General features: G+C 39.0%; 2 protein-coding genes across 6 annotated transcripts in view; one reads left to right on the top strand and one right to left on the bottom strand.

Annotated features, from left to right (window-relative positions):
- The first annotated feature begins 2,137 nt into the window (after positions 1-2,137).
- LOC126379950 (endochitinase) overlaps positions 2,138-27,324 on the top strand; it is a 32,672-nt gene continuing 7,485 nt past the window's right edge. Inside the window, exons 1-4 of the mRNA XM_050028983.1 lie at positions 2,138-2,163; positions 19,773-19,834; positions 21,174-21,343; positions 25,329-25,494. Of these exons, the coding sequence (XP_049884940.1) occupies positions 19,780-19,834; positions 21,174-21,343; positions 25,329-25,494 (391 nt within the window). The 5' untranslated portion in view covers positions 2,138-2,163; positions 19,773-19,779. The remainder of the gene's footprint in view (positions 2,164-19,772; positions 19,835-21,173; positions 21,344-25,328; positions 25,495-27,324) is intronic.
- Positions 6,130-14,630, bottom strand: LOC126379949 (uncharacterized). 5 transcript variants are annotated; one of them, XM_050028979.1, is made up of 4 exons: positions 12,904-14,630; positions 11,716-12,798; positions 7,163-8,988; positions 6,130-7,072 (listed from the first exon to the last, which is right to left on the bottom strand). In XM_050028979.1, the coding sequence occupies exons 2-3, from the start codon at positions 12,660-12,662 to the stop codon at positions 7,212-7,214; spliced, it is 2,724 nt and encodes a 907-aa protein (XP_049884936.1). In that variant the 5' UTR covers positions 12,663-12,798; positions 12,904-14,630; the 3' UTR covers positions 6,130-7,072; positions 7,163-7,211. The 5 variants fall into 5 exon arrangements, with proteins under 5 accessions (XP_049884936.1, XP_049884937.1, XP_049884935.1 ...); XM_050028980.1 differs by having other exon boundaries at positions 11,716-12,561; positions 12,656-14,630; XM_050028978.1 differs by having other exon boundaries at positions 11,716-14,630.

Genomic DNA, 27,324 nt, shown 5'->3' on the forward strand with positions numbered 1-27,324 from the left:
ATAAAAAAAAACTAAGTTTCATACGTTGCCAGTGCTAGTAGTTGTAACTGATGGTCGGTGTGACGTGTGATGTAATGTCTAACTAATGACACTCCCCGGACACTTCATACAAAAAACTCGTTTTATACATACACTACTCTCTAGCCATAGAGGCAGCCTCTAGCCATAGAGGCAACCAATCAGCTCGCGACACCAAACACTTCAGGTCCCCGATACCGACCCAGCCGGCGTGGTTGACGATTTCCCTCATTCAGCGCTTACCGCTATCGACCCACTAGGGTCGATTAATTCTTTCAAATATTTTTCCTCTCTGACGACGCGGCGACGCCCTGAGCCGAGGTTCGCGCCCAACTGGGCACCCTCAGGCCTGTTGTCTTAAACGTTGTACCGGGTGAGAGCCTTCAGCGCTCCACATTCGTCCGGCCAAGTAGTTAATGCCATCTGCGGCAAATCTACAATAAGTCAGGTCAAAAAAAAATACATTACTCGTACACGCGCATCTGTGTGTGTGACGTCTGACGCCCATACGATTGTAGGCTAAAAGTAAGACCGAGGGGCGGTGAGGTAAACCTAGCTCAGCCGCTGGTGGAGAGCTGAGAGTTCAGTTCTATACATACATACATACATAAACTCACGCCCGTAATCCCTAATGGGGTGGGCAGAGCCACAAGTAATCAAAGACAACTTGCAGCCACTGTTGATACGAAGTCCAAAGATGGATATGATGAACCTTATGGTGATAAGGGATCAGCCTATCGCCCATAACATTAGTCCATCATGTTAGAGGACACAATCCCTCTGTCGGTTTTTACGACATGCCCGGGAAGAGAAGCAGCTGAACGTGTACAGTTCAGTTCTATACGTAGTATTAATGCTTATTCTATGCTATTGAGCATAGTATAAGGGTTGAAAGTTAGATGACTGACCTCAATAACACCGGGGATACACCAGTATCCTGATTTTGTATTATTGAGTTTATTCGTTAATGAATTAAGAGATAATGTGAGGCACTGCCTGGTCGGCGCTGACGGTCGGTGTGGCGTGTACACTAAAATGTAGGTAGGGTAATGCGGTTGCTCGTAAATGAATCGAAAGCCTTTCCCCACCAGAGACTGGTTTCCGAACCGTTGGTTGACCTGCACATTGATCTCATTGTTTGATGCATTGCATTTTTGGGGATTGTTAAATACGTGACATCGATTTACTTGTACTTACATGATGCTCTCAATGGTTGCTTTATGCAGATGTTAACTGGTTTATAGTGCCCAGTGATTATGGACAAACATAAATCACTTAAACGCCCCTACTGTAATCTCTACTGGAAAATACAGTCTTTGACAGACAGTCACGTACCGGGTGAGAGCCCTCGGCGCTCGCCATTTGTCCGGCCAAGTAGTTAATGCCATATGTGGCAACCCTACAATAAGTTACATCAAAAAAAGATCGACAGACAGACATGGGGTGCGCTGACGTATATCCACGGGAAGCATTTTGGTTGGAAATGTGTCTTAAGGAACTATAGGTATTATGGTATGTAACCAACCTATCGTAGATTTCAATTGATGAATAGATGTATTCTCTGCATTTTTGCTAGTCCCGGATACATTATTGTATATAGTATGTAATAACGAAAATAATAAATTATTTTATTACTTATCTTTATTAGTTAAATATTATTTAAAGTTTTTAATTTTAGGTTTTCGGTAGTATTACTCGCTAAATACTTATACTCTATTCCAAAAAATAGAATAGATACAATGGACTGTTCAAACAATACAAAGATACAATGTTGTTGACAAAATAGTAATTATAATGTTTTAACAGTGACAATTGTCGTAAAATTATAATTATATTTAATTGCTATATACTTAAATAAATTTAAATTTGTAAATTGAAATATTTACATTTAACTTCAAACGTTTGTGACCTACTTGAATAGAAAATGTCAGATCATACGTTAATTATTTTCATTTCCTTCCTTCCGGGATTTTGAAACAAAGGGGCTTTGAACGTGTGTTAGATGACAAATAATTGATATTGGAGGAAAATATCACATTAGGAGGTGCGAGAATTTCGGATCACTCTGTGCAGTGCGACGCGCGCGCATAAAACCGCGGTGCAGCGCGTACGCCGCACAATCGCACGCACGCCGCAACCACGAACGTGAGTATCGCACGCACATAACACACGCACCAATATAACACTAAAATAAAATAATTAAAATAAAAATTAAAAACAATTCAAAATAAAGGATAGCTTAAAAACAAAATAAAAAATATTCCAATTTTAAATTAATACTTACACAATTTATTTATTTAAAACATAAAATTAGTGATTATTTTTGATTAAGTACTCAAAAATGTATTAACGTTTTATTAAACTTAAATTTATTGGCAAAAGGAAGTGATAGTGATATATGTTTACATAACATAACAGTTAAAACAGTAATTATGCGTAGTGATAAATTAAGTGTTTAATAAATCATTCGTCGCTATTTCCGATATTCCATTCCGTCAGTGAAATTATACGGCCAAGTAGTGAAAATTGTTCGAGGTAAAATAATTCATTAAATTATACATATAAAAAAGTACTTACAGTGAATCACTAATATAATTTGTTTGCTGTGGAGATAATATAATTACAAAGTATTTTAATTTAGGATGAGAATAATCTCAATTGTATCTTAAATGTATGTACTTAAATTAAATTACCTAAGTGAAATTATAGTTTAAGTGCTTACTTATTAATTAGGAAGTGTTTTCGTCAGTTAAGTGAATGTGTAGTTATAAATCAATTTATAATAACATAAATCAAATCTCTTTTCAATCAACTCTTCTGTAAAATATTATAATGCAACTTTCATACTATTTCATAAATTGTCTGTTACTCATATTTTGTTCTTATCAATAGAATTTGCTTAGCTTTATACAAACAAAAATAATTTATTACAGGTAATAACACGCTTTCATCCACTTTCTTTTTATGTGAAATCATTGGCTTGGCTTTCTTTAATTTATGGACATTAGCAAATTAAGTTCAGATCTAACCAGATATTTTGTATCAAAGTCCATAATTTCGCAACTTAGCGAAAGTAATATTGTAGTCCTACTGGTTATTTAAATTTTATTAGTTTTTCTACATCAATGTATATAGTTTATTCTTCTATAAATAGATCAACCTCGATTTTGAATATTTCTAGATTTTAACAACAACGTAGCTTCGTAGTAGGTATGAAGTGACTCGGCTTTTTATATTTTTTAATTTTACATTGCGGTAATGTCAATGCTAAGCTAATTATTAGAATGGTTTGATTTTTGAGTTCTGTACGATTCGAAATCTTTGCCTTTCAGGATGTGTAGGTATTTATTCTATTTAAAAAAAAAACGTGCAAAGGGAACTAGTGAGATTCAGAGGTTTTCACCGATTTTAATATCTAACGGAAATGGTAACAATCCACGTTGACGTATTCGCTGTTTGAAAATGTCATCGCGACCGCAAAATTGTCACGCGTGAATCGCACGTTAGATAGTCAGCTTTACGCATTTTTTGAACTAACCACGCGTAGCTTGGCCGAAGAAAAACTAGAAAGGGAAACAGCCAACAGCAGTCATGTAATGTCTATGCAACTGAATTTAGAAATTAGGTACACACTGCTCATAAACATAACAACCTATATACGTCTCACTGCTGGGCATAGCATACTCCACCACGCTGCTCCACTGCAGGTTAGTGGTTGTGTGACTCACTGCTCGATAAGAACGGATTGGCTAATTGATTTCCGTCACCTTTTCATTACTATTCAACCTTTTTTAATATTTGAAATTATTTTAATTTTGTTATTTTTACTTACTGTTTTTTTTGTGTATTGTCAATTTGCGTAGAGATCCGTATTGTTGCCATGTGTTTACGAACAGGTATTTATTGTCGTTTGCCGATGCGATGTGTAATGATGCGGAATGCGTGTATTTTTTGTTGTTTGTTATTGACCGCTAAATGCGAATAGTTATCAAACTTTTTTACGTAACAACGGATACGTTGTGCATAGCATTATTAGTTATCACGCTTGTATAATTGCATATTTTGTGCGTATTTGTAAAATTACCGGCTGCATCGACACTGTCGACGATGCTGACTCGCACGCAACGATGGTTTTGATTGTGGGCAAGTAGTTAAAGGCCTATTGCCACTTTGAAAAACCTTCGTGCAGTTACTACCAAGGTCGATGCGGTTTCAGATCAAAACACTAAGCGCACTGGATCGTACGCTACCCTTTGAGCGCGCATTTCGTTAATCTTAATTGAGAGTGTTACGAGCCCTGCTAATATAATAATAATAATAATAATCATTTATTTCAGACTTACAATCCATAGTTGTTAGTAAAAATGCAGTCTTAACCTATTGTTAGTAGAAAACACAAACTAAGTTAACGATTGCCAGATGTGTGCAATCGCATCCACCGCGCGAACATAGGCGCGTCCCACCTGCCGATCAGCACACTCAGGATACTGTTCGAACTCTTACACATTCGATTTAGGGTCGAGGCGCCTCTCTTCCTCATTATTGTATAGAAGCAGTCTATCCTCGCTTCAGCAAACATGAGAGAAGCGCTACAGAATCGCGGAAGTCCAAACAGTATCCTGAGCGCATCATTGTACTGCACACGTAGCGCGCTGTACGCCTTCCGCGTATAGTTGACCCACAGGCCGCACGTGTAGAAAGATTGGCAGTAAGCTTTGAAAAGCATCGCCTTAACCTGCTTGCCACAACGTGCAAATCTGCGTGCCAACATGTTGCATCGGACAGCCAGCGCCCTACGCTCCCTCTCAATGTCCGAGTTGTCACATTGAGTCTCGGTAACCCAGTGGCCCAGGTACTTAAAACGTTCAACTTGAACCAATGGACTCCCGCACAGTCTTACAGGAGGCACGTTCGAATAAGTCCTAGTACCGGCCCTGAAGACCATCAATTCGCTTTTTTTGGCATATAATGTCGGTAATATAGTGTCGGCTCTAGTAATTCATTTACATACGTAAACACACTTGTCTCCTTGGAGATGTGACATGTAGTGTTGGCTTCCGCATTTCCAACTAAGAAGATTCTTAACATCCGACTGTGTACAAAAACTCATCTTTCTTGAAACTTTTTAATACTGCATCCGGTCTATGAACAACATTCGCACCCTGCCGCCACATGAGTTCGCGCTACCGGAATGTAACCTCGACGGTTAACGACACCTTTTAAAGTACTTCGCCTCGGGGAGGAATTTTATATACGCTTAATCGATGCTTCCCTTGCCGCGAACTTTGCTTTTATGTTTTGGTAGATACGTTAAGAATTTGGGCGATATTTTTTGGTACGACATAAATCGAGGAGACAAAGGATTTCACTTTCGGGCGGTGACCTCGCGAGCAGGATAGCGACATCCCGGTGAACTCATCGCCATGTTTAGTATTCCTGGCCCGTAGTGTCCGTTTGTGACCACGCCGCACCACGGCGCTGTGTTGCGGGCGGTGTGCGCCGCACAGTCACGTCCTCATGTTATTGACATTAACCAAACGCGGCATATTGTTTTGCAATGCGCCGAGGATGGCATTCCGTGAACGATGCAAGTTCACTCGAGGATAATAGGTACCGCAAATTGCGATTGTGCAACCTACATCGATAGATCGATTATAGCTAGGTTCAATTGTCTATTGATTAGTAATGTTCTCTAAAGAATACGTTCGCGGCAGTCTCGGTGTACGCGACATCTCCGAAAATCTTCACAAAAATATAAAAAAATAATAGGTTCCTACCAAAGGGGGACTGATAACGTGACGGTTTGTGATAAATCTTGGGTTCACACAAATGTACTCCAATGTTTGATCATGGGTTTACACACATATACACAATTTTCGGAGACCAATTCTAATCTGCTAGTGACGTACTGACCCCAATAATTGTTAATAGCGGATATCTACGTGTGTAAGTCTATAAATTATCATGATAACAAGAAAGTCAAAGCACTTGAAATTTTATTATACATTTCATTACAAGTTTATGTTCTTGTGGTACAAGGAATCCTCTACGCAAAAAGTTGTAAACTGAGTGTTAATGTATAATATAACATTCCGTCTTTATGATAGCATTGTGGCGGCGTTTATGATAATAACACTTACTAACAAGTATATTACTGTACCGTCACATAAGTTACAACAATAATTGAAGATTATAGAAACTTTGAAGGGACAATTCAGTGGTCATGAGATATCACATATGTATCTGATTAATGATATAAGCTACATATTCTAACGCGTCCGACATAGATACTTCAACTATCTATTTTTTATCTGAGAGCCATCTTCGACTGATGGACGGTAGAAGACCGCATTACTCTCCGCACGGGCCCGGGTCTCGTACCCGTTGGATCCACCTTACCAGCATTGGCTACTTCCATGTACTGGTGAGGCTTGCAACATTGGATCCTCTTACCCGTTAGGCAGTAACTGAGCATCTCCTCATGTACATGGGGCTGGGCCCCCTCGGGTCTCCTCAACACCCCTACAACCCGCCTTTACCTCCCTGCCTCTCACCACCCACTATCTGCTCATGCGAATCCATCAGAATCTCGCCCAGATAGGATTACTAGGGGAACATGTACGGCGAAGAGCCCGTACTGCTAGTCCCCCTACTCAAGATTGGGTGGCCACCCCTAAACTCGCTTCTAGGCTGGCTGGACGTTGCGATCCACGCCACCTAGCTCATGGGTAAGTGCGTCCACTTCACCCTAGTGCTGATCCCAGAGCACCCGTCAAACTTGGTGAGAGGTAACTTAATGCTCAGAACCACTGTGACAATTATTACATTCAATGACACTACTTTGTACCTCATGCTGTACAACGTGTAACATAATACATGATATCTCAAGAGCCTTGTCGCACTTCACTTAACTAAGCCATCAGGGACTTACCGACCTTGCTCCACATCATCTTACATGCAGGCAGACAACCATTACCTGGTGTCTCTCACGATTCGTACTCTTATCGTGTTCTCTTCTCTTATCTTCGCGCCAACACGCAAAGTCCCGCGCTCTCTAAAAAACATTAAAAACCATAGACTATGATCCCTTATTTTTTCTTTTATCAGTGATGTCACAGTAATTGCATATAAATCAGTCACTCACCCAACATAGGATTCGTGGGACTCCACGACACTCCCGACGGCGATAGAAGTTACAGAAGAATGAAAAGCTGTTGAGTCCACTCCGCGATCCGTTCTCGTGCGCGGATGGCAGCCTCTCTCCTGACTCTACCATCTGTTACTCTATTAGCAACCTTATCTGCCTCAGATGCAGATATTTCAGTTGACTCCTCGATGAACGGCTCCCTTACAACCGCTTCCCCCTCTGTTGATCTTGGAATACTGTGAGGACCATTTACTTCGCCTTCTGTAATTATATCTGCATCACAGGCAACTTCTGGAGTCTCAACTTCAAATCTAGGTTCTCGCTCTTTCGGTACTTGATCAGTATGGTTTCCTGTAGTTGGTACTCTTTCGATACTTCCTACTTCGGCCTCTAAGGGATACAGATGCGCAATGGAACGAGTAAATACCTGATTCCCCACTTGTACCTTTGCCACACGACATTTCCCATCTTGACTTTCGACTAAAGTAGATATTTTACCTACTCGCCAGTTCAGTCTATTTCTTGAGTCATCCTTTATCTGTACAAGATCTCCTACACGAGGAGATTTTCCGGACGTAATTCTGGGCTGTTTAGGTCTTTGAAAGTATCTTTCCCTGAGACTAGGTAAGTACTGATCACGAAACATCAACTTAAAATCCTGCATGATTCTTTGACCTCTTTTCCAACTTTTCACTAAGTCAATTTTCGTCGACGTCCCTTCTGACGTGTCATCAGGGGGAATTAACTCTAAGCATTTTCCTAAAGTCAAGAAGTCAGCTGGTCTGAGAATATGCTCAATTTCAGGAGTTAACGTAGTCAGCGGTCGACTATTTACGACAGTTTCTACTTCCTTTATGATCGTCATTAGTTGACCTTCCTTTAGTAAATGTTTGTCGAGTGTTCGCTTCAGGCAGTTCTTTACTACACCAATTAGTCTTTCGTAGACACCACCATGCCACGGTGCTAACTGAGGAATAAATTTCCATTTGATATTGCTCCTTGCACATTGACGGTCTATAAAAATTTCACTGGTCAGTCTGAATTGTGTAGCATTATCAGATACAATTAATGATGGTTTTCCTCTACATGCAACAAATCGTCTCACAGCGAGAAGACATTCTTCGGCGGTTAAATCGTTGACAACCTCTAAATGGATTGCCCTTACTGCGAGGCAAGTGAAAAGGCAGACCCACCTTTTTTCCTTTTTTTCAGAAACTTCAACAAAGATAGGACCAAAGTAATCCATTCCTGTGAATGTGAATGGTACACTGAAGGTAACTCTCTCTACCGGCAAATCTGGTGCATCAGGTAACCTATATGGACCTCCACTATGTTTTACACACTGCGGGCATGTTTTCAATATTTGCTTCACTTGAGCCCTCCCCTGGGGTATCCAATACATTTTACGGATCAGACTAAGCGTATGAGAGACTCCAACGTGATAATTATCTTGATGAGTGCGAAGAATGATGCTGTTAGTAAAGTCACACAGTTTTGGTATTAATATGGGGTGCTTAGATTCATATGACCATTCAGCATTTTTCATACGACCCCCACATCTGAGTGTTCCATCCACGTCCCTAAATAAGTCTAGATTCCGTGACAGGCTCGTTCGTTTCCCAGCTACTTCATCGGGGAAATACTTCGCTTGTAAATCGATTATTTCTTTCATTGATGTCTCTACGTCATTCGTGTCTTGCTCAGGAAACTGCGTGTCAAAAATATCTTCATAACCTTTCCCAGCCATTTCAGGACCCTCTGATATCATCAGAACCTCCTCGGCCAACGAAGGTAGATTTTCAGGTTTACTAGCAGGCCATTCCCTTTCAATTGTCATTAAAAATGTTGGTCCAGAGAACCATAGTTCCTTTTTTAATTTTACGCTGTCAGGACGGGTCGCGATGTCGGCGGGGTTGAGTGTAGTCGGCACGTATCGCAAGTCGAAGTCCTTATTCTGTTTTATTTCGTTTACACGCCTTGAAACAAAAGGAGGCATTAGTCTTGAGGTTTTCATCCAAGATAGGACGATCATACTGTCAGTCCACAGATATTTTTTAGCTACGTCTAGGTCTAGATTCTCAGCGACATATCTCAGTAGTCTACTGCCAATCAAATAACCTAAAAGTTCTAGCCGAGGAATCTTAAGATCGTCTTTGTCTTCAATAGGTGTGATCCTGGACTTGGACATAAGAAGTGACGTATAAGATTTGTTTTCAGTTCTTGAAACTAAGTACACCACTGCTGCATAAGCATTTTTAGACGCGTCTGTAAAACAGTGGAGTTCACGTATTACTATATCTTCTGTCAAGCCGTGACCGATGTATCGGGGTATCTCGACTATGGTAGCTCCTTCTATATTTTCTATTACATTTGGCCAAGACTGTAGTAGGTCTGCTGGTAGCGGGCAGTCCCAATTCAGCTTCCTTATGCATGTTTGTTGGAACATAAGTTTGGCAGGTAGAATATATGGAGATGCAAAACCACAGGGGTCATATAATCGAGCTAATGTCCTTAATACTTCTTTCTTTGTGACTGGTGATTTGTCTTCGTATTTTGGTAATTTTAACTTAAGAATATCATCTTTCACATTCCATAAAATTCCAAGGATCTTGACTATGGTCTTCCCTTTCATCCTGTGTTCTTTTGGGATCTTTTCCATAAACTCCTTGTCGTTAGATATCCAATCTCTGATATTCATTGACAATTTGTTGAACGTCTCTCTGGTTTCCTTATAAAGTTCAAGTGCTTCATCCTGTGATTTGGCTTCAGTCACTAAGTTATCGACGTAACATCTATCGGCAACTTTTTTCAATAGAGTTTCGCTTGTTTTCGACATATGGTATCTGATTGTGGCTGTCAATAAAAAAGGGCTGGCGATAATACCAAAAGGAACTCTACAAAATCGATAATGGATCACGTTATTTTCTGACAATTCCTTGGTGACGTCTTTCACCCATAGAAATCTTGTGACGTCACGATCTTCCTCTTGGAGACTTATCTGTAGAAAAGCTTTCTCCACGTCTGCAGATATTCCGATTTTTCCCGTTCTGAATTTCAATAGTAATGCCGTAAGATCTTCTAGCATGGAGGGACCTCTGTACATATTTTCATTCAAACTCTTTTGGTCTTTCACTTTGGCCGACGCATCATATACAATGCGACCTCTTTTTCCATCTTGCTTAACCATATGATGAGGCAGGTAATGAACAGGATTATTTATGTTATAAATTGGTATAGTCTTGGGATCTACCTCTTCAATGATGCCAGCGTTTAATTGCTCGTTAATGATGTCATTATAGTCTATAAGAGTAGTTTCATCAGCACGCTTCATCAGACTCTTGAGCCGACCAAACGAAAGTCCAAAATTAGTTGCAAGATCCGGTGGATAATCAATCCAAGGCCACTTCACCGAATATCTTCCATTTTTATATTTGATGCTGTTATTGAAATGCTTAATGACTTCATCTTCTCTAGTCGTCTTTGGAGAATCTTTTATACCGATACTCTCCAATGTCCATAGAAAATTAAGATCAATATTTCTCAAAGGGAGGTCAGGTTCGGTGAAATACGGGCCTCCTGTCCCCGGACACTGGCAGTACGTAATTATGGATAAGTCAGAATTGTTTTGTTCTATGGGGCATCCTGAAGTTGTCCATCCAAATTCTGTGTCTATTAGAAACCACCTACCTTCCAGTCTGATATAATTGTCTCTTAAAAATGAGAAGTAATAATCATTGCCTATAAGTATGTCAACACTATCTCCCAGTTCACCGTCATCAGCAGGTATATCAACATTTTTATTGGTAGGTAAATCTGTCAGTTGGATTCTATCTGTGATATGTGGGACAATATTGACTCTCAACAATCTTTCTGTACCTCTCTTGGTAATTAAAGTTATTTCAATTGAAGGACTGGTGATTTCTGTTGGTGAGTTGGAGCCAAAAGTATAAATCAGTAATTTGTCTTCAGTATCAGGTAAAAGATGAAGTTGGTTAGCTAGTTTTGATGTTATATAGCTTCTCTGGCTCCCACAATCTAATAGAAGCCGTGCTGGTATATCACCATCTCTACTCCTTACTCTTGTTGTTGCTGTCTGTAAAAATGTGTTACTATTATTATATACAGAACTAGAAATTATGTCATCATTCTTGGATAATGGTAGATATTTACCGTTCCCCTTTGTCTTTATTTTTTCGGATTTTTTTATTGATGTATACTGCTGAAGTATCTTATGGCACATGGCTCTGTTGTGATTGCCTTGACAGTGGTAGCATGGTATTGTTAACCTACAATTCCTAAAGGAGTGTCCAAGTTTAAAACATCTAAAGCATTTCTGTTTCAGTACTTTCTGTCGATCATAAAGTGTTTTATACTCCCTACATTCTTCACTGTAATGAGCTCCTTTACAGAAAGCACATTCTGGTTTACGCCGCTTATGATGTATGTTATGGCCGTGGTGAACACCTTTTCTCTTCAGAACTGGTTTCACGTGAAGAGCTTCTGTAGAGTGACCCATCTCCCTAAAATCCGGCACATAGTTAAATTCAGACCTCTCTTTTGCATTAATAATTTTCTCCAAGCCTTTCACAGTCATATCTAGATCCCTGTCTTTGGGTGTAATTAGGTTGAGCTCATAAATTATATTTTTTGGAAACTTTGAGCAAATCAAACTCCGTAGATGGTTTCCTTTACTGTCCTCGCCTAGGGAGTCAAGGATGCGTATATGTTTAATAATTGCATCTAATGTTGAACGTAAGTAATCATTTGATGATTGTGGTAGTCTTGATAGCGCTTCATAATGGGCGTCAACCACAAGACTTTTGTCTCCGAATCTATCTTTAAGAATGTTTACAGCCACATCATAACCATTGTTTGTGATATCAATTCCTCTCAGAGTATCTAAGGCTCTACCTTCGAGAGATGAGAACAGATAGGAGAGCTTGTCAGTCTTACTCATTGGTTGGTTGTGGATATTAGACTCAAACTTGTCCCAAAACTCTGGCCATTTCAAGATATCTCCGTTAAATTTCATGAGTTCCAGTTTTGGCAGTTTAGTTCTCATTATTTGGGTTTTATTACTAGCCACGTTTTGACAGTTTAGTTGGCAGACTGTCTCCAATTCGGCAGATAAGTCTTCTGCTTTCATTTGGTTAAGTGTATACCTTTCTTGTTCCTTTATGTCGAGATTCGGGGAGCATTTTATCAACTTGAAGAAATCTTCTTCAAACTTTTTGGTAGCTGTCATAAGTTTAACCTTTACTGTTGTAAGTTCTTCTAGGGACACGCCTTCTGTCTGCGCACGGTTCGTAATGTCGGTCGCTGCAGCACAAAGCTGTTTGAGTTGCTCGTCCCGCAACGAGAGGCGCTCCTTCATTAACTTATCCATAGTCTTCAAACTGGAATAAGACGAAAAAAAAAGGAAGAAAATTTCAGAGATTTGACTTCTATAACAATAAGCCTCATTTTGCGCAGATAATGTACATAGGTTACCTTTCATTTAACGTAGTTTAGGTGTGAAATACTTATCACAAATCATATCCTTGGTCGGTAAATCCTGTGTGAATTCCCTACGAGTTGTAGAATTATTGTAGAATAGGTCGGCTCTGGGAAGGTTCGGCCCCCTATGACGTCGTCTGTAATACGAAATTAACGAAGTACTGATAAGGATTTCTTCATTCCTGAACATGAATAACGAGAAATTCGTTCTAAATATACATTCAGCTTCATTACTCCCTTACCGTAAAATGGACGGCGATTTTCTTGGGGTTCACACCACACTCCCCACGCCGAAAAGTGTTACACTAACTAGTTACTTTACAACAACACTTTGTAAAATCAATGCAATGCACTTAAATTGATATTTAAAGCGTTTAAAACAGATTTCACTTCTACTTTGCCTTGACGAGAAAATTTTCAACTTCAACAACGAAAAAGGCGGTAACTAAGTGATGAGCGTTCTTACGAAAATTATTATCGATAAAGAGAATCGATCACTCGTAGACCGATTGAAACACTTTTATAAAACAAACAACACTTATCAACCTTCTTAAAAATAACTGTAAACGTAAGTTTAATTCGAAAATAATATTTAATCTTAGTTTATTATATAACACAACGTAAAATATATTTATAAAAATATTTTGTACCGAATAAATGAATCGATTTTTAAACAAAAATCGTACGTGGTACCGCACTCGTAAAACAAAAAACGCAACCCCCTATAGTCTATGGCGCCATAGAACGTAACGTAAAACGCAAACGTTTAAACAAAAAACCGTAAATAATAATTTGAGCCAAAAATAAAATGCTCAAAACAGTGAATAAAACTCGGAATAATTTATAATTATTTATTAGGGGTACATAAAGGAAATAAAAATGCAATTTAGTATTCCAGAACGAAATGATTTTTTGTAGACTTATGAAAATACATCTCACACAATTTCATTTTTTTTTTTTTTTTTTTTTTAATTGCTTTGCTTCGCTTCCTAGAGGTTATAGATCCCAGCACCTCCACCAAATTATGTGGCGGCGTTTATGATAATAACACTTACTAACAAGTATATTACTGTACCGTCACATAAGTTACAACAATAATTGAAGATTATAGAAACTTTGAAGGGACAATTCAGTGGTCATGAGATATCACATATGTATCTGATTAATGATATAAGCTACATATTCTAACGCGTCCGACATAGATACTTCAACTATCTATGTTTTATCTGAGAGCCATCTTCGACTGATGGACGGTAGAAGACCGCATTACTCTCCGCACGGGCCCGGGTCTCGTACCCGTTGGATCCACCTTACCAGCATTGGCTACTTCCATGTACTGGTGAGGCTTGCAACATTGGATCCTCTTACCCGTTAGGCAGTAACTGAGCATCTCCTCATGTACATGGGGCTGGGCCCCCTCGGGTCTCCTCAACACCCCTACAACCCGCCTTTACCTCCCTGCCTCTCACCACCCACTATCTGCTCATGCGAATCCATCAGAATCTCGCCCAGATAGGATTACTAGGGGAACATGTACGGCGAAGAGCCCGTACTGCTAGTCCCCCTACTCAAGATTGGGTGGCCACCCCTAAACTCGCTTCTAGGCTGGCTGGACGTTGCGATCCACGCCACCTAGCTCATGGGTAAGTGCGTCCACTTCACCCTAGTGCTGATCCCAGAGCACCCGTCAAACTTGGTGAGAGGTAACTTAATGCTCAGAACCACTGTGACAATTATTACATTCAATGACACTACTTTGTACCTCATGCTGTACAACGTGTAACATAATACATGATATCTCAAGAGCCTTGTCGCACTTCACTTAACTAAGCCATCAGGGACTTACCGACCTTGCTCCACATCATCTTACATGCAGGCAGACAACCATTACCTGGTGTCTCTCACGATTCGTACTCTTATCGTGTTCTCTTCTCTTATCTTCGCGCCAACACGCAAAGTCCCGCGCTCTCTAAAAAACATTAAAAACCATAGACTATGATCCCTTATTTTTTCTTTTATCAGTGATGTCACAGTAATTGCATATAAATCAGTCACTCACCCAACATAGGATTCGTGGGACTCCACGACAAGCATTTACTCAAAGGCATTCGCGGTGTTGTTGAGACTATCTGTTTTATGGAAGTTGAAAGTGTATCTGAGAACATCGCGACATTTGCCTTGATACACTTCTCATTAACTGTTTACTGTTAGGTACTTATGTTTTCAAGTTTACTATTCTATTTGGAAGATTTTACGCATGTTGTCGTAATGTTTGTACCGGGTGAAATCTCTCAGCGCTCCTCATTTGTTCGGCCATATACAAATCTATCATCATCATCGTAGGCCTCTCCAAAGGCGCGTTACAAAGCTCTATGCTCAGCCTTACGTACCCAGGCGCTTCCGGCCACCGTCTGCATGTCGTCCCGCTGTCTTGCCAGGGGTCGCCCAGACAGCGTTTCCCTAGACGTGATCTACACTCTAGAACACGCTTGCACCAGCGGTTGTCGGTTCTGCGACTAATGTGGCCAGCAGCCCACTGCCACTTCAGTTTGCTAACTTTCAGAGCTATGTCTGTAACTTTGGTTCACTGTCGGAACACTTCATTTCGGATTTTATTTCTAAGAAAAACTCCAAGCATAGCACGCTGAGCAACTTTCAGCTAACAAATCTATATTACTTAAGCCCAAATAAGTTAAAAAAGAAAAAGATCGCAGCGACGCTGTATTCCGAGTGCAATGCTACTGTAGCCTCGATTCACTCACTGGTTGGCTCGTCCCTTTCTTAGTGGCTGCAAACAAACGGACCCGATGTTATTCTTTGTTGAAATGATTAATTTATCAGACAGACAACAAAGTTTATCTGAGTAAAAGTTGGCGCATAATGAGCGTTGTTTTGATTTGCGAATACATTTGCATCGCTGATTGGGTGTCGCCTCGCCGCAGATGCGGGACCGGTTCTTGTACCGTGTTTCTCGATAAGTACTTAAAGTGACATCTAGTGCTTAAATAAAATAGTAGCAATCCAATTTTGTTTTGTAGGTCTTCTGAGACACGAATAAAGGGTGAATCAAGTCATCTTAAGCCGGTCACCGCCATGTTCAGTAAGCTTTAGTGATTAAGCCAAATACCGTTAAATGTGATTGTAATTATTGCAGTTCATTGCCTTTCGATGAACCGCTGGCGCAAACCGATAAAGTGGTGACATGTTTCCAATAATCCTGGCTGTTACCATGCTATGTAACGTATTCCTTACATAAAGAAAACCGTATAAGGCGGTGCCCTGTTATCCGATACTTCACATGAACTGAATTGCATTCCGTCCTAGCCCCGGAAGAAATAATGACGTAACATAGCATCACGCCTGCACCCTTGAAGGGGTAGGCAGAGGTGTATAGTATCTAGGTACACCCACTCCTCGCCAATAATGTTTAAGTTCCATGTAATAGCGAACCTATTCCTTTTGTCCGGGCACAAAACCTGGAAAGCTCGTGGATCATGGGATCCAAATATGCATTCAAACTCATAAAATCGAATTCAGTGGTTTAGAGACCGACTCGAGATTTGAATCCGTGATACTACAATGAACTTTACGCTTTCTCCGAACCAATATCACGGTTTTTTTGGTTGAAATACACAATGCACATATTTCCAATAAGTAATATCGGAAATTTCTATACCAATTGACCTGGATTCACAAAATTCTCATACTGGATATGAACTCCGGGTCCAATACAAAGTTAAGCACACAATATTTCCGATAATCTCAGGTATAGCAAGCAAGGCGAGGACTAGCTATAAACTAGTGTATGTGAGAGGACGATATTGATACTAGAACTAATTACAAGTTTGATATACTCCGTCGTAAGCTTTGTTACAATAATGTTCAGATGAAGCTCAAAATATATTGCTGATGTTCAATACAAAGTTATTAATGAGTTCGACATTACCCCCGTTGTAGTATTCGTACTACATAGTGTTTAGATAATAAGGTACTTTCTAACTTGTTACTTTTACTAAACGTCAAAACACGAAATGATTATGGAATTTGTAGGAAAAGCACACTGGGACGTCATAGAAAAACGTGATAAAGTGATGGATTTATTACTACGTTTTTCCTGATTGTAATTCATAAATAAGTTAAATAGAAAAAGGGAAATGTTTTTCTTCAGTTTTTTTGTCTTATTTAGTAATCAGAATTTAATAATTTATATTGAAGTTACTACACATGTTTGTGAATATTTACGTATAAGAACTGAAACACTTGCCATGTGACATGCAAAAAATAAAAATAAATAGTACATTGCAGTTTTAATGCTAATTAGTGTATTAGACATTTTACTGACTACAACAATCTTTTATATAATAAATTGATGAGCTAAATTTTACTTACGATTCTATATTCAAATTAAATATTATTTACGCAAAACAATACACGAACGAAAGATGTATGAAAAACATACGAAAATTACGAGAATTTTATATTTTATACAGGTTTTACTTTTTTATCTTTTTTATGATTATAATTTAGAGCCAAGCTGTTTTAATTCTGTAAGAGGATTACGCCTAAAAGCCGACTCAAGTCGAGAAAAAAGAATACAAAAAATTTACAATAAAAATAGGTAAGTATCCCACCACGAGAAGCACAATAATGCTAAGAATGCAGTCGTAATTTACTCTATTATATACAACGTTGCACAAGAATTTCAATTATTTGTGCTAAAATTGAACTCATCGAGATAAATTGCTGGACAGCGAACGTGGATTGAAAATCCGCGTTATTGCCAGTGCATTTAATATAAAATGCCATTGGAATAAACGATACAAATCTGAAATAGGTACTTAGCCTAGATAGTGAGATTTATTATGTGAATCTCAGCGCATTTTCAATATATTTTCCTCTTCAATCTATAAGCGCTTAAAGATATCAATATCGGACGAGATACAGCCTCCATTGAACTAGGCTGTGAACAGAGCTATTACAAGTGATTTACAGAGTATCTATTATGTTCATAAGTGCAATGTTAGTACATCTAAGAATATGTACTTAGATACTTTTTGTACTAAGTCGAAATTAAGTTTTAAGGAGCATATACAAGTAACCGTGTTGCTACTCAGTTGAGTTACCGGCAGTTCACGTTGACCGAGCCATATTATGTAGGTACTAATATGACTCACACAGCAAACAAGCTGATTTTAATTCTGTTTTAGGAGGATAAGGTCGCTTTTTCTTGGTGGATTGTAACATCAATATCGGACACCCTTGAGGGTTGCCCAAAGACCCCTGACAATGCTCATGTAACGACTACATTCTTAGTTATGTAAATAGTAGCTGGGAACGACTGCTTAACGTGCCCTCCAAAGCACGGAATCATCTTTTACGGGGTGCAATAACAAAGTAGGGTCAATAGTCTCACAAAGCGAGTTTTTGTTAGACGTGCCTCGCCCGGGAATCCAACTTATGACCTCAGATCGCAAGCCTAGCGCTCAACCACTTGCTAAATACGAGTATTATGACGAGACAGCGCCTAGTCGGGCACCGGGTTAGTGGGCGAGTGACAACTAGATCGGAGTTACCGTTAGCTGCAGATTTGTGCCGTTAGACCTTGTCGTATCACTCTTTACTTGTCATCGAACAATGCTTGACAATACCGTTGGCTCGATATGTGATTTCGCTACTCTGTCACAAAGTTGATTGATGTGCTTGCATATGTTGCAGCCGTTATTATTATACGTAAAATCTCGCTGTCTTTTCTCTTACCGTCAACATCAAAACATTTTTATGATTATCACCAGTAACGGAATCACGATTTGGATTTGATTGACCTGCAAAGACTAAAACGTATACATGTTAACTCTATCACTCTTTTTTATAATAATATAGGTTATCGTCTGCATACTCAAAGATACCGGGCATAATTAGCAGATCGAGGAAGCAGAGCAGAAAAAGAGCAGCGCAAGCACCAGTAAACGACTACCTGAATCGATCTACGGGTGGTATTAATAAACGAATCTCAGCTGAGACTCCCCTCAAGACCATGCTCAAGTCCCTGTTTTTATATGACAACTGTCACATTGACACGATCTTGAGAGCAGTCTCGTAGCTGAGGTTAGTTTATTAATACAACCATATCTCTCAGAAAGTCAGATATCCAGTTATACAGGCTAGAAAGGATCCCATATGCCAGAAGTTTTCCAATATGGCTATCGTGCCAAACCCTGTCTACCTGGATATCGGTGTGATGTATAGAGCATTTGCCCGGTCCCCTCATCCAAAACGACTTCTCCAGCGATCACGACGGAACACAATATACGTCTCAAGTCTTTGTCTGGAGGGTGGTAACCAGGCACGGCCGAAGCTTACCACCGAAGAATGTGTTATTCACATAGCATTGTCCACTACACGTGATTGTAGGGTATTGAGTCTGTCGGTCGGTACCCCCAAAATTTTAATCTCTTATGGAGCGAATGTCTTATAAATTAATCAATAGGACTAAGTGTTATCAAAGTTCAATGAACATAAGCTTGATCAATCCCGTCTCCTGACAACGCGAATATTATTTACAAATAATTTAAATTCACATTGTTAGCCTGTTATCAATTGAACTTAATTTTACAAATTATTCGACTCATTAAAATGCGGAAAACTGTTTGATCTCGGAAATGTTGATGAATATTTATTTACTTTGCTGTAACATTTTCATTAGGCCTATAAATGTTTTGCCAAGAGCCATCGCGCTTTGATTCAAATTATATTTATTGTCGCATTCATTTAACACTCTTGCAATGAGATAATCTATTCGAGGAGCGTACTCGTATTGTATTTCTTTCATTAAGTAAGATTTCATTACCTTAACATCAGTACATACATAAACTCACGCCTATTTCCCACCTGGGTAAGCAGAGAATCCTGACGTACTTTTCTTGTATAAACGTCGCTACACTTCCGAAAACATTCTTATGGGAGCTTGTTAGCTAACATACATATTTTTATGCAATGATTAAGTATTACTTAAGTATTTCATAGTACACCATAGACAAGTTACGCCATAAAACAGATATGGTATTCGAATAGATAATGCAATGTGCATAATTTGTATTTGTATTCGTTCCAGGTACAGGATGCGTGCATTACTTGCGTCGTTGGCCGTCCTAGCGGTCTTTTCTCCTGCTGAATGTGAGTTATTTATTTATTTATTTTTTAATTCACGCAATTGAGGTCCGTGTAATATGTATCTAAGTAAACATTTGTTAATAGCTAGCTATTTTGGGAATTTTCTTCGATATCGCATCCCTGAAGCGTCGGAACGCCTCTCCTCTGGGCAAAAAACCACATGAAGCTGCTCAATAGTGAGTGTGATGGGCATACGGAGCTTGAAAGACCTAAAGCTTGTAGACCTCCCAGACTCGAGGAGAGCACTTAATATATCGTGGCTGACTTTGCTAAATGACGTATCTGTAATTTTTTCCTAAAGTGTTTTCTGTCTTATTGACAATTGTAAAAGGGTCGAATCAGTTTTACCAAAAATTGCAATTTTTTCGAGGAGAGCATCTAATATAGATCGTGGTTGACTTTGCTAAATCACGTATCTGTAATTTTTTCCTAAAGTGTTTTCTGTCTTATTGACAATTGTAAAAGGTACGAATCAGAAAAAAATGCAGATACGTCAGTTCGCGGCCGATATTACTAGAGAAGGCGCAGTACCCTTCCGGACAAGTAATTAGTCCCATCTGAGGCAAACCTACAATATCCCACGTCAAAATAAAAATAAAAGTTTAAAACTAAAACCCGACTACGGAAAAACCACGCTCTAAAAAGTATGAAACAAGAAAATAGGTATATTTCTCTGAAATTATTCCTAATAGTGACTTTTACAAGATACCCGCGGTCGTATGCCAGTTTATCCTAAGAGTTGGCTTACACGGCATACGACCACGGGAGTGAGCATGATTATAATTAAGTAATGTTTTTTTCTTTAATAATTTAAATGTATTAACGAGTATTATTACTTGATGGCGTAGGATGGAGAGGGTTTTTTTTATAAAAATGTTGACGGAATACTTGAGATCTCTCGTCTGCCTTTGGAACAGTAGCGAATGATATCCGAGGAAAAAACAAAAACGTGCTTACGCTTATTCTCAGAAATTACTGTCTAAGCATCAATTTGTAGGCAATTTGTAGCCACTATTTGACATGTCTTAGCTCATATAATGTCAGAAAAAATCATGTTAGAATAGACACAATTCCTCTGTCGGTTATTGCGAAATGCCCTGGAGGATAAGAAGCGAAACGCGTTCTATATAACATGTAGATTGCTTACAGCCTGGCGTAGAAGAGAAGGAAGACTAATACTCCGGCCAAATATTTATAAAATAATTATAACAACAGCTCGCAGCCGAATTTTTTTGTTAGGCCAACGTGATAGGTGGTGAGCGGTAACAGGCTCTCCCCGGAGGAGAAGCAAGCCGGAGCATCACAAGACCATAGGACTAATAAGACTTGTATTAATCCTCAGCGGACGGCAGAGCACGCGTAGTATGCTACTTCAGCAACTGGGCGGTGTACCGGCCCGGCGTGGGACGGTACGGTATCGAAGACATCCCCGTGGACATGTGCACACACATCATCTACTCGTTCATCGGCGTCCAGGAGAAGACCCACGAGGTCCTTGTTATTGATCCCGAGGTGAGAAGCCTATTTTCATAATCATTATCTCACAATAAGTATAGACCCTGCCCGAAGATGGAAAGACGATTTTAGTCCGGCCAAGTAGTTAATGCCATCTGCGGCAAATCTACAATAAGTCACGTCAATAAAAAAAAAATGAAAAAGTGGAGACGATTGTTGTCAGACTTTAACGGCATATCCAAAGAGTCTAGCATGGTACAATAGAATGAAGAATAATACTGAGTATAGAACGGTAACCACCCGCCCCGCATCAAGCTACCGGCGAGGTAGATTTACCACCCCACTGGGTCGTCTTTAGTTTAAATGGCTGTAAACCGCTAAGAAGGAGCGCGCGCGGTATGAATGAGATTTTTGTATTTAGTGTTCGGGGTGACTTGGTGCGTAGGACAGCTGTCAGAATAGTACAATTTCTACGTCTGTCTCTTTTGCATTAGGACGTACTCTATCTTTCTGTCCTGCTGTCATACGAACTATGGTAGAGCACAAGAACTTCAATGCGAGAAAGACCGGTAGATATAATATATGTTGATCCCAGTACAACTTCTATTGACAAGTTTAATTTTCTTACGATAGAAGTTTGAATAAAAAGTCAGAGTTAAGACCGTAAAAATCGTGACTAATCGTCTGCTATATGGCAAATTAAAATAGCAAATAAATGACAAATAATATAAAGAGAAAAAACCCTACTTTAACTTATTATTCTTTTAATGGAATGAGAAAAACAATTTAATCTTTCGGATGAACACTTAACAACGTATTCAGTTATGCACATTTTTAAAATAGCTTTTTCACAGTCCACGAAGGAAAGACTTTATAATAAAACTAGCTGGTACCCGCGACTTCGTCTGCGTACTTTTAATTTGAATATTAAGGATTATATAAAAGGAACGGTATAGCATGTGATTAAAAGAGAGTAAGTAGGTATATTTAAAAAAAATAAAAAATATCTGTTTACAGTCGTTATAAAGTACCTATGTATTCCATTGAGTGGCAGAAATTACCTAGGAATATTTATCGGTCCCTTATGTCCAAGACACTTACAGGGGTCAGCGTCACGTTGTGTACAAAAATATTTTAAAATGACCTAATTTAAAACTTTTTTGTACACAACGTTTGCTATTTTGTTATTATTTGTTAAAATGTAGAAATTGTTTGGACTCGACACTCGCGAGCAGGCCACGTATACACCACGTGCGCTCCCCCACCACAAGACAGCGCCGTTGACTGCCGCCACACTTCGGCGAATGTGCGCGACGACGAACGACGACCGACGGCAGTGGCGGCGATGCAGAGTATTCGTTAAAAGGAACTTTATCTACAAAAGCCAAATTTTTTTAACTTGATACACCCAAAACTACTAAATATCATGTTCCTAGGTTCAGTGGTTAATATTTTGTATACAAAAAGTTTGGCTTCGTAGTTCCCGTTCCGAATCCGTTCCGTTCCGTTCGAATTTCGGAAAATCCGTTTGTTGAAAAACTCTGCACATCCTAAGAGACCTACGTACCAAGTTTCATGGTTTTATCTTCAAAAATGACGAATACCCATACAAACATTCAACCCGTATTTCACCCCCATACTGGTAAAAATTTCAAAATGCTTGAACAAACGATTTTTTGTTTGTTATTTAGTGCCTAAACACAAAATTTAATATTTTTATCTTGAAAAATGACGAACCTCATAAAAAATTTCAACACCTATTTCATCCCCTCAAAGATCGAATTTTCAAAAACGCTTTAACAAATTGTTTTTTTATTTCTTATCAAGTTCCTAAATATAAAGTTTCGTGGTTTTATCCCCAAAAATGACGAACTCCCATACAAACTTTCAACCCTCATTTCACCCCCTCACTGGTCGAAATTTCAGCAACGCTAGAACAAATGTTTAATTATTTTTTATCAAGTGCTTAAATATAAAGTTTCATGGATTTATATTTTAAAATTAAAATATCCCATACAAACTTTCAACCCCTATTTCAATCTCTTCGTCCCTTCTTTTCGCAATAAAAGGTATCCTATTTTCTTTCTCAGGGTCTAAAGATTGTCTGTGCCAAATTTAATCAAAATCGGTTGAGAGGTTTTAGCGGGAAAGCGTAACAGACAGACAGACAGACAGAGTTACTTTCGCATTTATAATATTAGTAAGGATTATTTTCCCTCGTTAAATAGTAAACAAACTAAGTGTAGGTGTTATAATTTCGTTGACGAACTGATTACCTATCCGTTTCTTTGTCTAAAATGAGTATTACCTTATTACTATGATTGATTACTGGGCTTAAAGTTCGTATAAATGTCTATCGAATTACCTCCTCAAGTTTAAAGCGTAGCTAGTCATGTAGTACTATATTAATTATGTGGTGTAAGTAATTAGATTTTATCTGTATGTAATGTAATAGTTAGTTGAATAAAAAAACTTATACAAATCAGATCAATTAATTGGCGTAATGTGATTCTAGAAAGAGTTTTAATGTTAATAGATAGCTAGCTATAGCTATGTGTAGGTTCCTGTAGGAATGAGATGTAACTGTTTAATAAAGACAGTTGCATCAAAATTTTATCATAAATTCCCTAAATTATGGCGCCTACCTACCCTCTAAGTTAGAAAAGTGATCAAATACTAACTTGAGGTCACTCAGTTTAAAAAAAAACATCGAAATCATTCCAGTAGCTATGGCGTCATGCGCTTCTTGACACGATCACGAAATCTAGATTTCCGCGGGAATGAGGTATTTTCCCGCCATAAAAAGTAGCCTGTGTCCGTGCCTAAGATCCTATCTTTAAATTAACCAAGTCTTATAAAATTCCGTTCAGACGTTAAGGCGTGAATGAGGCAAACTTTTAAAACAAACAATTAAAAATCACTAACCTAGTTTTCTGTCTACTGCCTACGCCTTAAGTACGATAGCATAAATATTAATAGGCCATATCCTTTTCTAGATTACTATCTATCAGCTAACTAAATTTCATCAAAATCCGTTGAGCCGTTTAGGCATGATAGACAAAACTCCCAGCAAAAACCATAAAAAAATCACTAACTCAATTCAGTTTTCTGCCTACTTCCTACCCCCTAAGTACGATGACGTGATCAATTTGATCGTACAACCGTTTTTAGATAACCAACTATTACCTTACTAAATTTCATTAAAATCCGTTCAGCCGTTTAGACGTGAAAGAGCAAAAGTCCCAACAAAAACGACTACAAATCACTAAATCAATTTAGTTATCTGCCAACTGCCTACCCCCTAAGAACGATGGCGTGATTATTTATAGCCTATGACCATTTCTAGGTTATCATCTATCACCATACCAAATTTCATCAAAATCCGTTGAGCCGTTTAGGCGTGAAAGAGTAACAGACAGACAGACAGACAGACAGACAGACAGACAGACAGACAGAGTTACTTTCGCATTTATAATATTAGTATGGATTTCGCTTTTAGAAATTAGAAATATAAAATTGGTTGAATTAATGCGTATAAGTGAGCAAAGAGAAATGCCCCGAGCCATGAAACATTGCTATTTGATTGTTTCTCAAATAAAAACATTATTCTACTTAATCCTCCATCCTCATAACGTTGTGACATACATTTTGTATAAGGAAATGGGTTTATGTCCTCAAAGAAATCCTGTGCGCAAATTGTTTTTTTATACACGTATGAATACATAAGTGTTTATAGAAAATGAGGAACACATGCACACGTAAGGATAAAAGAACAAGTACCTACTTACGTACTGCTTCTGGAATGGTTTATTCTCTACATCATACACGCACGTAATTCATAAAAGAACGGGGCGCGTCACAAGTAATCTTCAGGTATCTTGCATGGGTCTATGGGGTGTTTATGAAATTGGCGTTATCTAATACTAGCTTTAAAGTTTAATAAGTATATTTCGTTCTACAAGGAATTCCAAATTCAAATTTATTTTGAATTATAAACTTCAGGAATACTAAACTACTTACTTAATTATTTTTTGTTTCCTAGTTGGACATAAACAAGAGTGGGTTCCGTAACTTCACGTCTCTGAAGTCGAAACACCCTAACGTGAAGTTCACAGTAGCCGTAGGGGGCTGGGCAGAGGGAGGCTCCAAATACTCACATATGGTGGCGCAGAAGTCTTCCAGGATGGCCTTCGTTCACAGCGTTGTTGGTAAGATCTTTATCTTGTACATTAGTATTATAATTAGTGACCTGCGACAATGTCTCACGCAGATTGGCAAATCCGTAAAAAATAACGGTTAGTCAAAAAAAGAAAACATACACAAATCTTTACGGTTTTGTCTCGCGACCTTATTACACTGGTGATAACGCGCGATTTCAAACCGACGACGTAATTGCGAGCTAGCCGCGTGCTGGCCGGATGGCGTGCGGTCCGCGTTTTGAATAAGTAGTCAGTAACAGAATGGATTACGCCGAGGTAACATTGATGTCAGATTTGTTAATTCAAACATGCAGGAAACGAAAGCAGATACCTACAACAGTCGCTTCCAAATCGAAATCTCTCGCAAACCCCCCGTGTGATAAAGCCCTATAAAGCACTTATTAGAGCGCCTGGTTGATACTGGCTATCCTCCAATTTAGATTTTTAATAAGTGTTCACATACAGAGCAATTTAAACCCAGGTATAGTCAGAAATTCGTCAATCCTTCGGTTCGTTAGTCGGATTGAGAACAATATGTTATAGTCCTTCACAATTTTGAGGAACTCTTTGTAGGCGGGCAGACTGCCAATTAAAATGGTTTAAAAACGATATTTTCAGATCTCTTAAGGCCTTCCTACGCCGCCGACGAGGCTGGTATTAGAAATCAATATTTCATTTTTCTTATTAAACAACCCGATTATAGTTACAACCCACCATTGACTTTTATCATACCTTACCATTACATTATGTTAGCATCAAGTGTGTATATGTTTGAAACTACGAGCATTTTTACCTTCCTTTTAGTTGATTCTGACCTGTATAAACTTTATAGATAGATAAATTTATCTCTGTACTCATCCAAAAATATTTGCGTATGAGAGTTTATTTTCATTCTCGATAAAACAAAGATAAAGCTTAACTTTATCAATCAATATCAAAAATTTTGAAGTTTATTTGCCAAATATATGAACAAACGATTGTTAATGGAGATTAGCTTGCAAGAATTTTATAGGAAAACAATTGCAGACGACCATTGGCACACTCGGTATTGATTGCGGAAGCCGGCGTGAAAGCAAAGCTGCATTTTTACTTTATTTTTGTACTGTTAATACCTAGTAGTCCTTTTCCGTGTTCACGTCCGCATCTGCATAGGCACGTCAATAAAGCTTTGTATCAAGGAGGCGTATCAAACGCTTCACTTTACACGGCGGAACTTTGTGATACACAGTTAGACACCCATCGGACAATACAACACTTTCGATGCTCGAATAACAGATTTGCACTCCTCGCGATCCTTTGCAGCCTTTGTAACTTGCTCCCATGACATACCGAGAGTTTTTAACTCTCGGTCAACCGAGCGTCACCAGGTCTCTTTGAGCCGCCCCACTTTGCGTTTTCCACGCGCACACCAGGTCACGGGATGGGTGTTCCACAGGTCTTCTAAGGACGACCAATCCACCGCCATTTCCATGTGCGGATATCAGCCTTCACAGTATTTTACCCAGTCAGTCTCCACAGTTCTGTGTTTGTGATAGTTTTAGGCCAGATGATCTAAGAAGAAAGTTACCGTAGGCAATTAATTGTTTAAGGACTTTAACATTCAGTTTGTGAAGGTACTTGAATGTTTTGTATGGGTATAGCAGTACAAGAGAACAAATTAACAAGGCAACAAATGCCCCAATACTTGAGCAACAGGAGGAAATAGCGTCCCTTCCTGAAGCGCGTCACGGCACCTGATTTAATTGAGCGGAAACCTCCCCCCACCCGCCTCACTCGCGGAATTCCTCGCGATACTCGCAAGATAACGCGCATGCACGCCTCCACCTGCATTCACAGGCA

This window comes from Pectinophora gossypiella, chromosome Z (assembly GCF_024362695.1).
Source record: "Pectinophora gossypiella chromosome Z, ilPecGoss1.1, whole genome shotgun sequence".
Classification (NCBI taxonomy): domain Eukaryota; kingdom Metazoa; phylum Arthropoda; class Insecta; order Lepidoptera; family Gelechiidae; genus Pectinophora; species Pectinophora gossypiella.

Bases quoted from the DNA above. Each gene is read 5' to 3' on its own strand.
- LOC126379949 (XM_050028976.1), bottom strand. From the start codon at position 11,681: ATGGGTCACTCTACAGAAGCTCTTCACGTGAAACCAGTTCTGAAGAGA.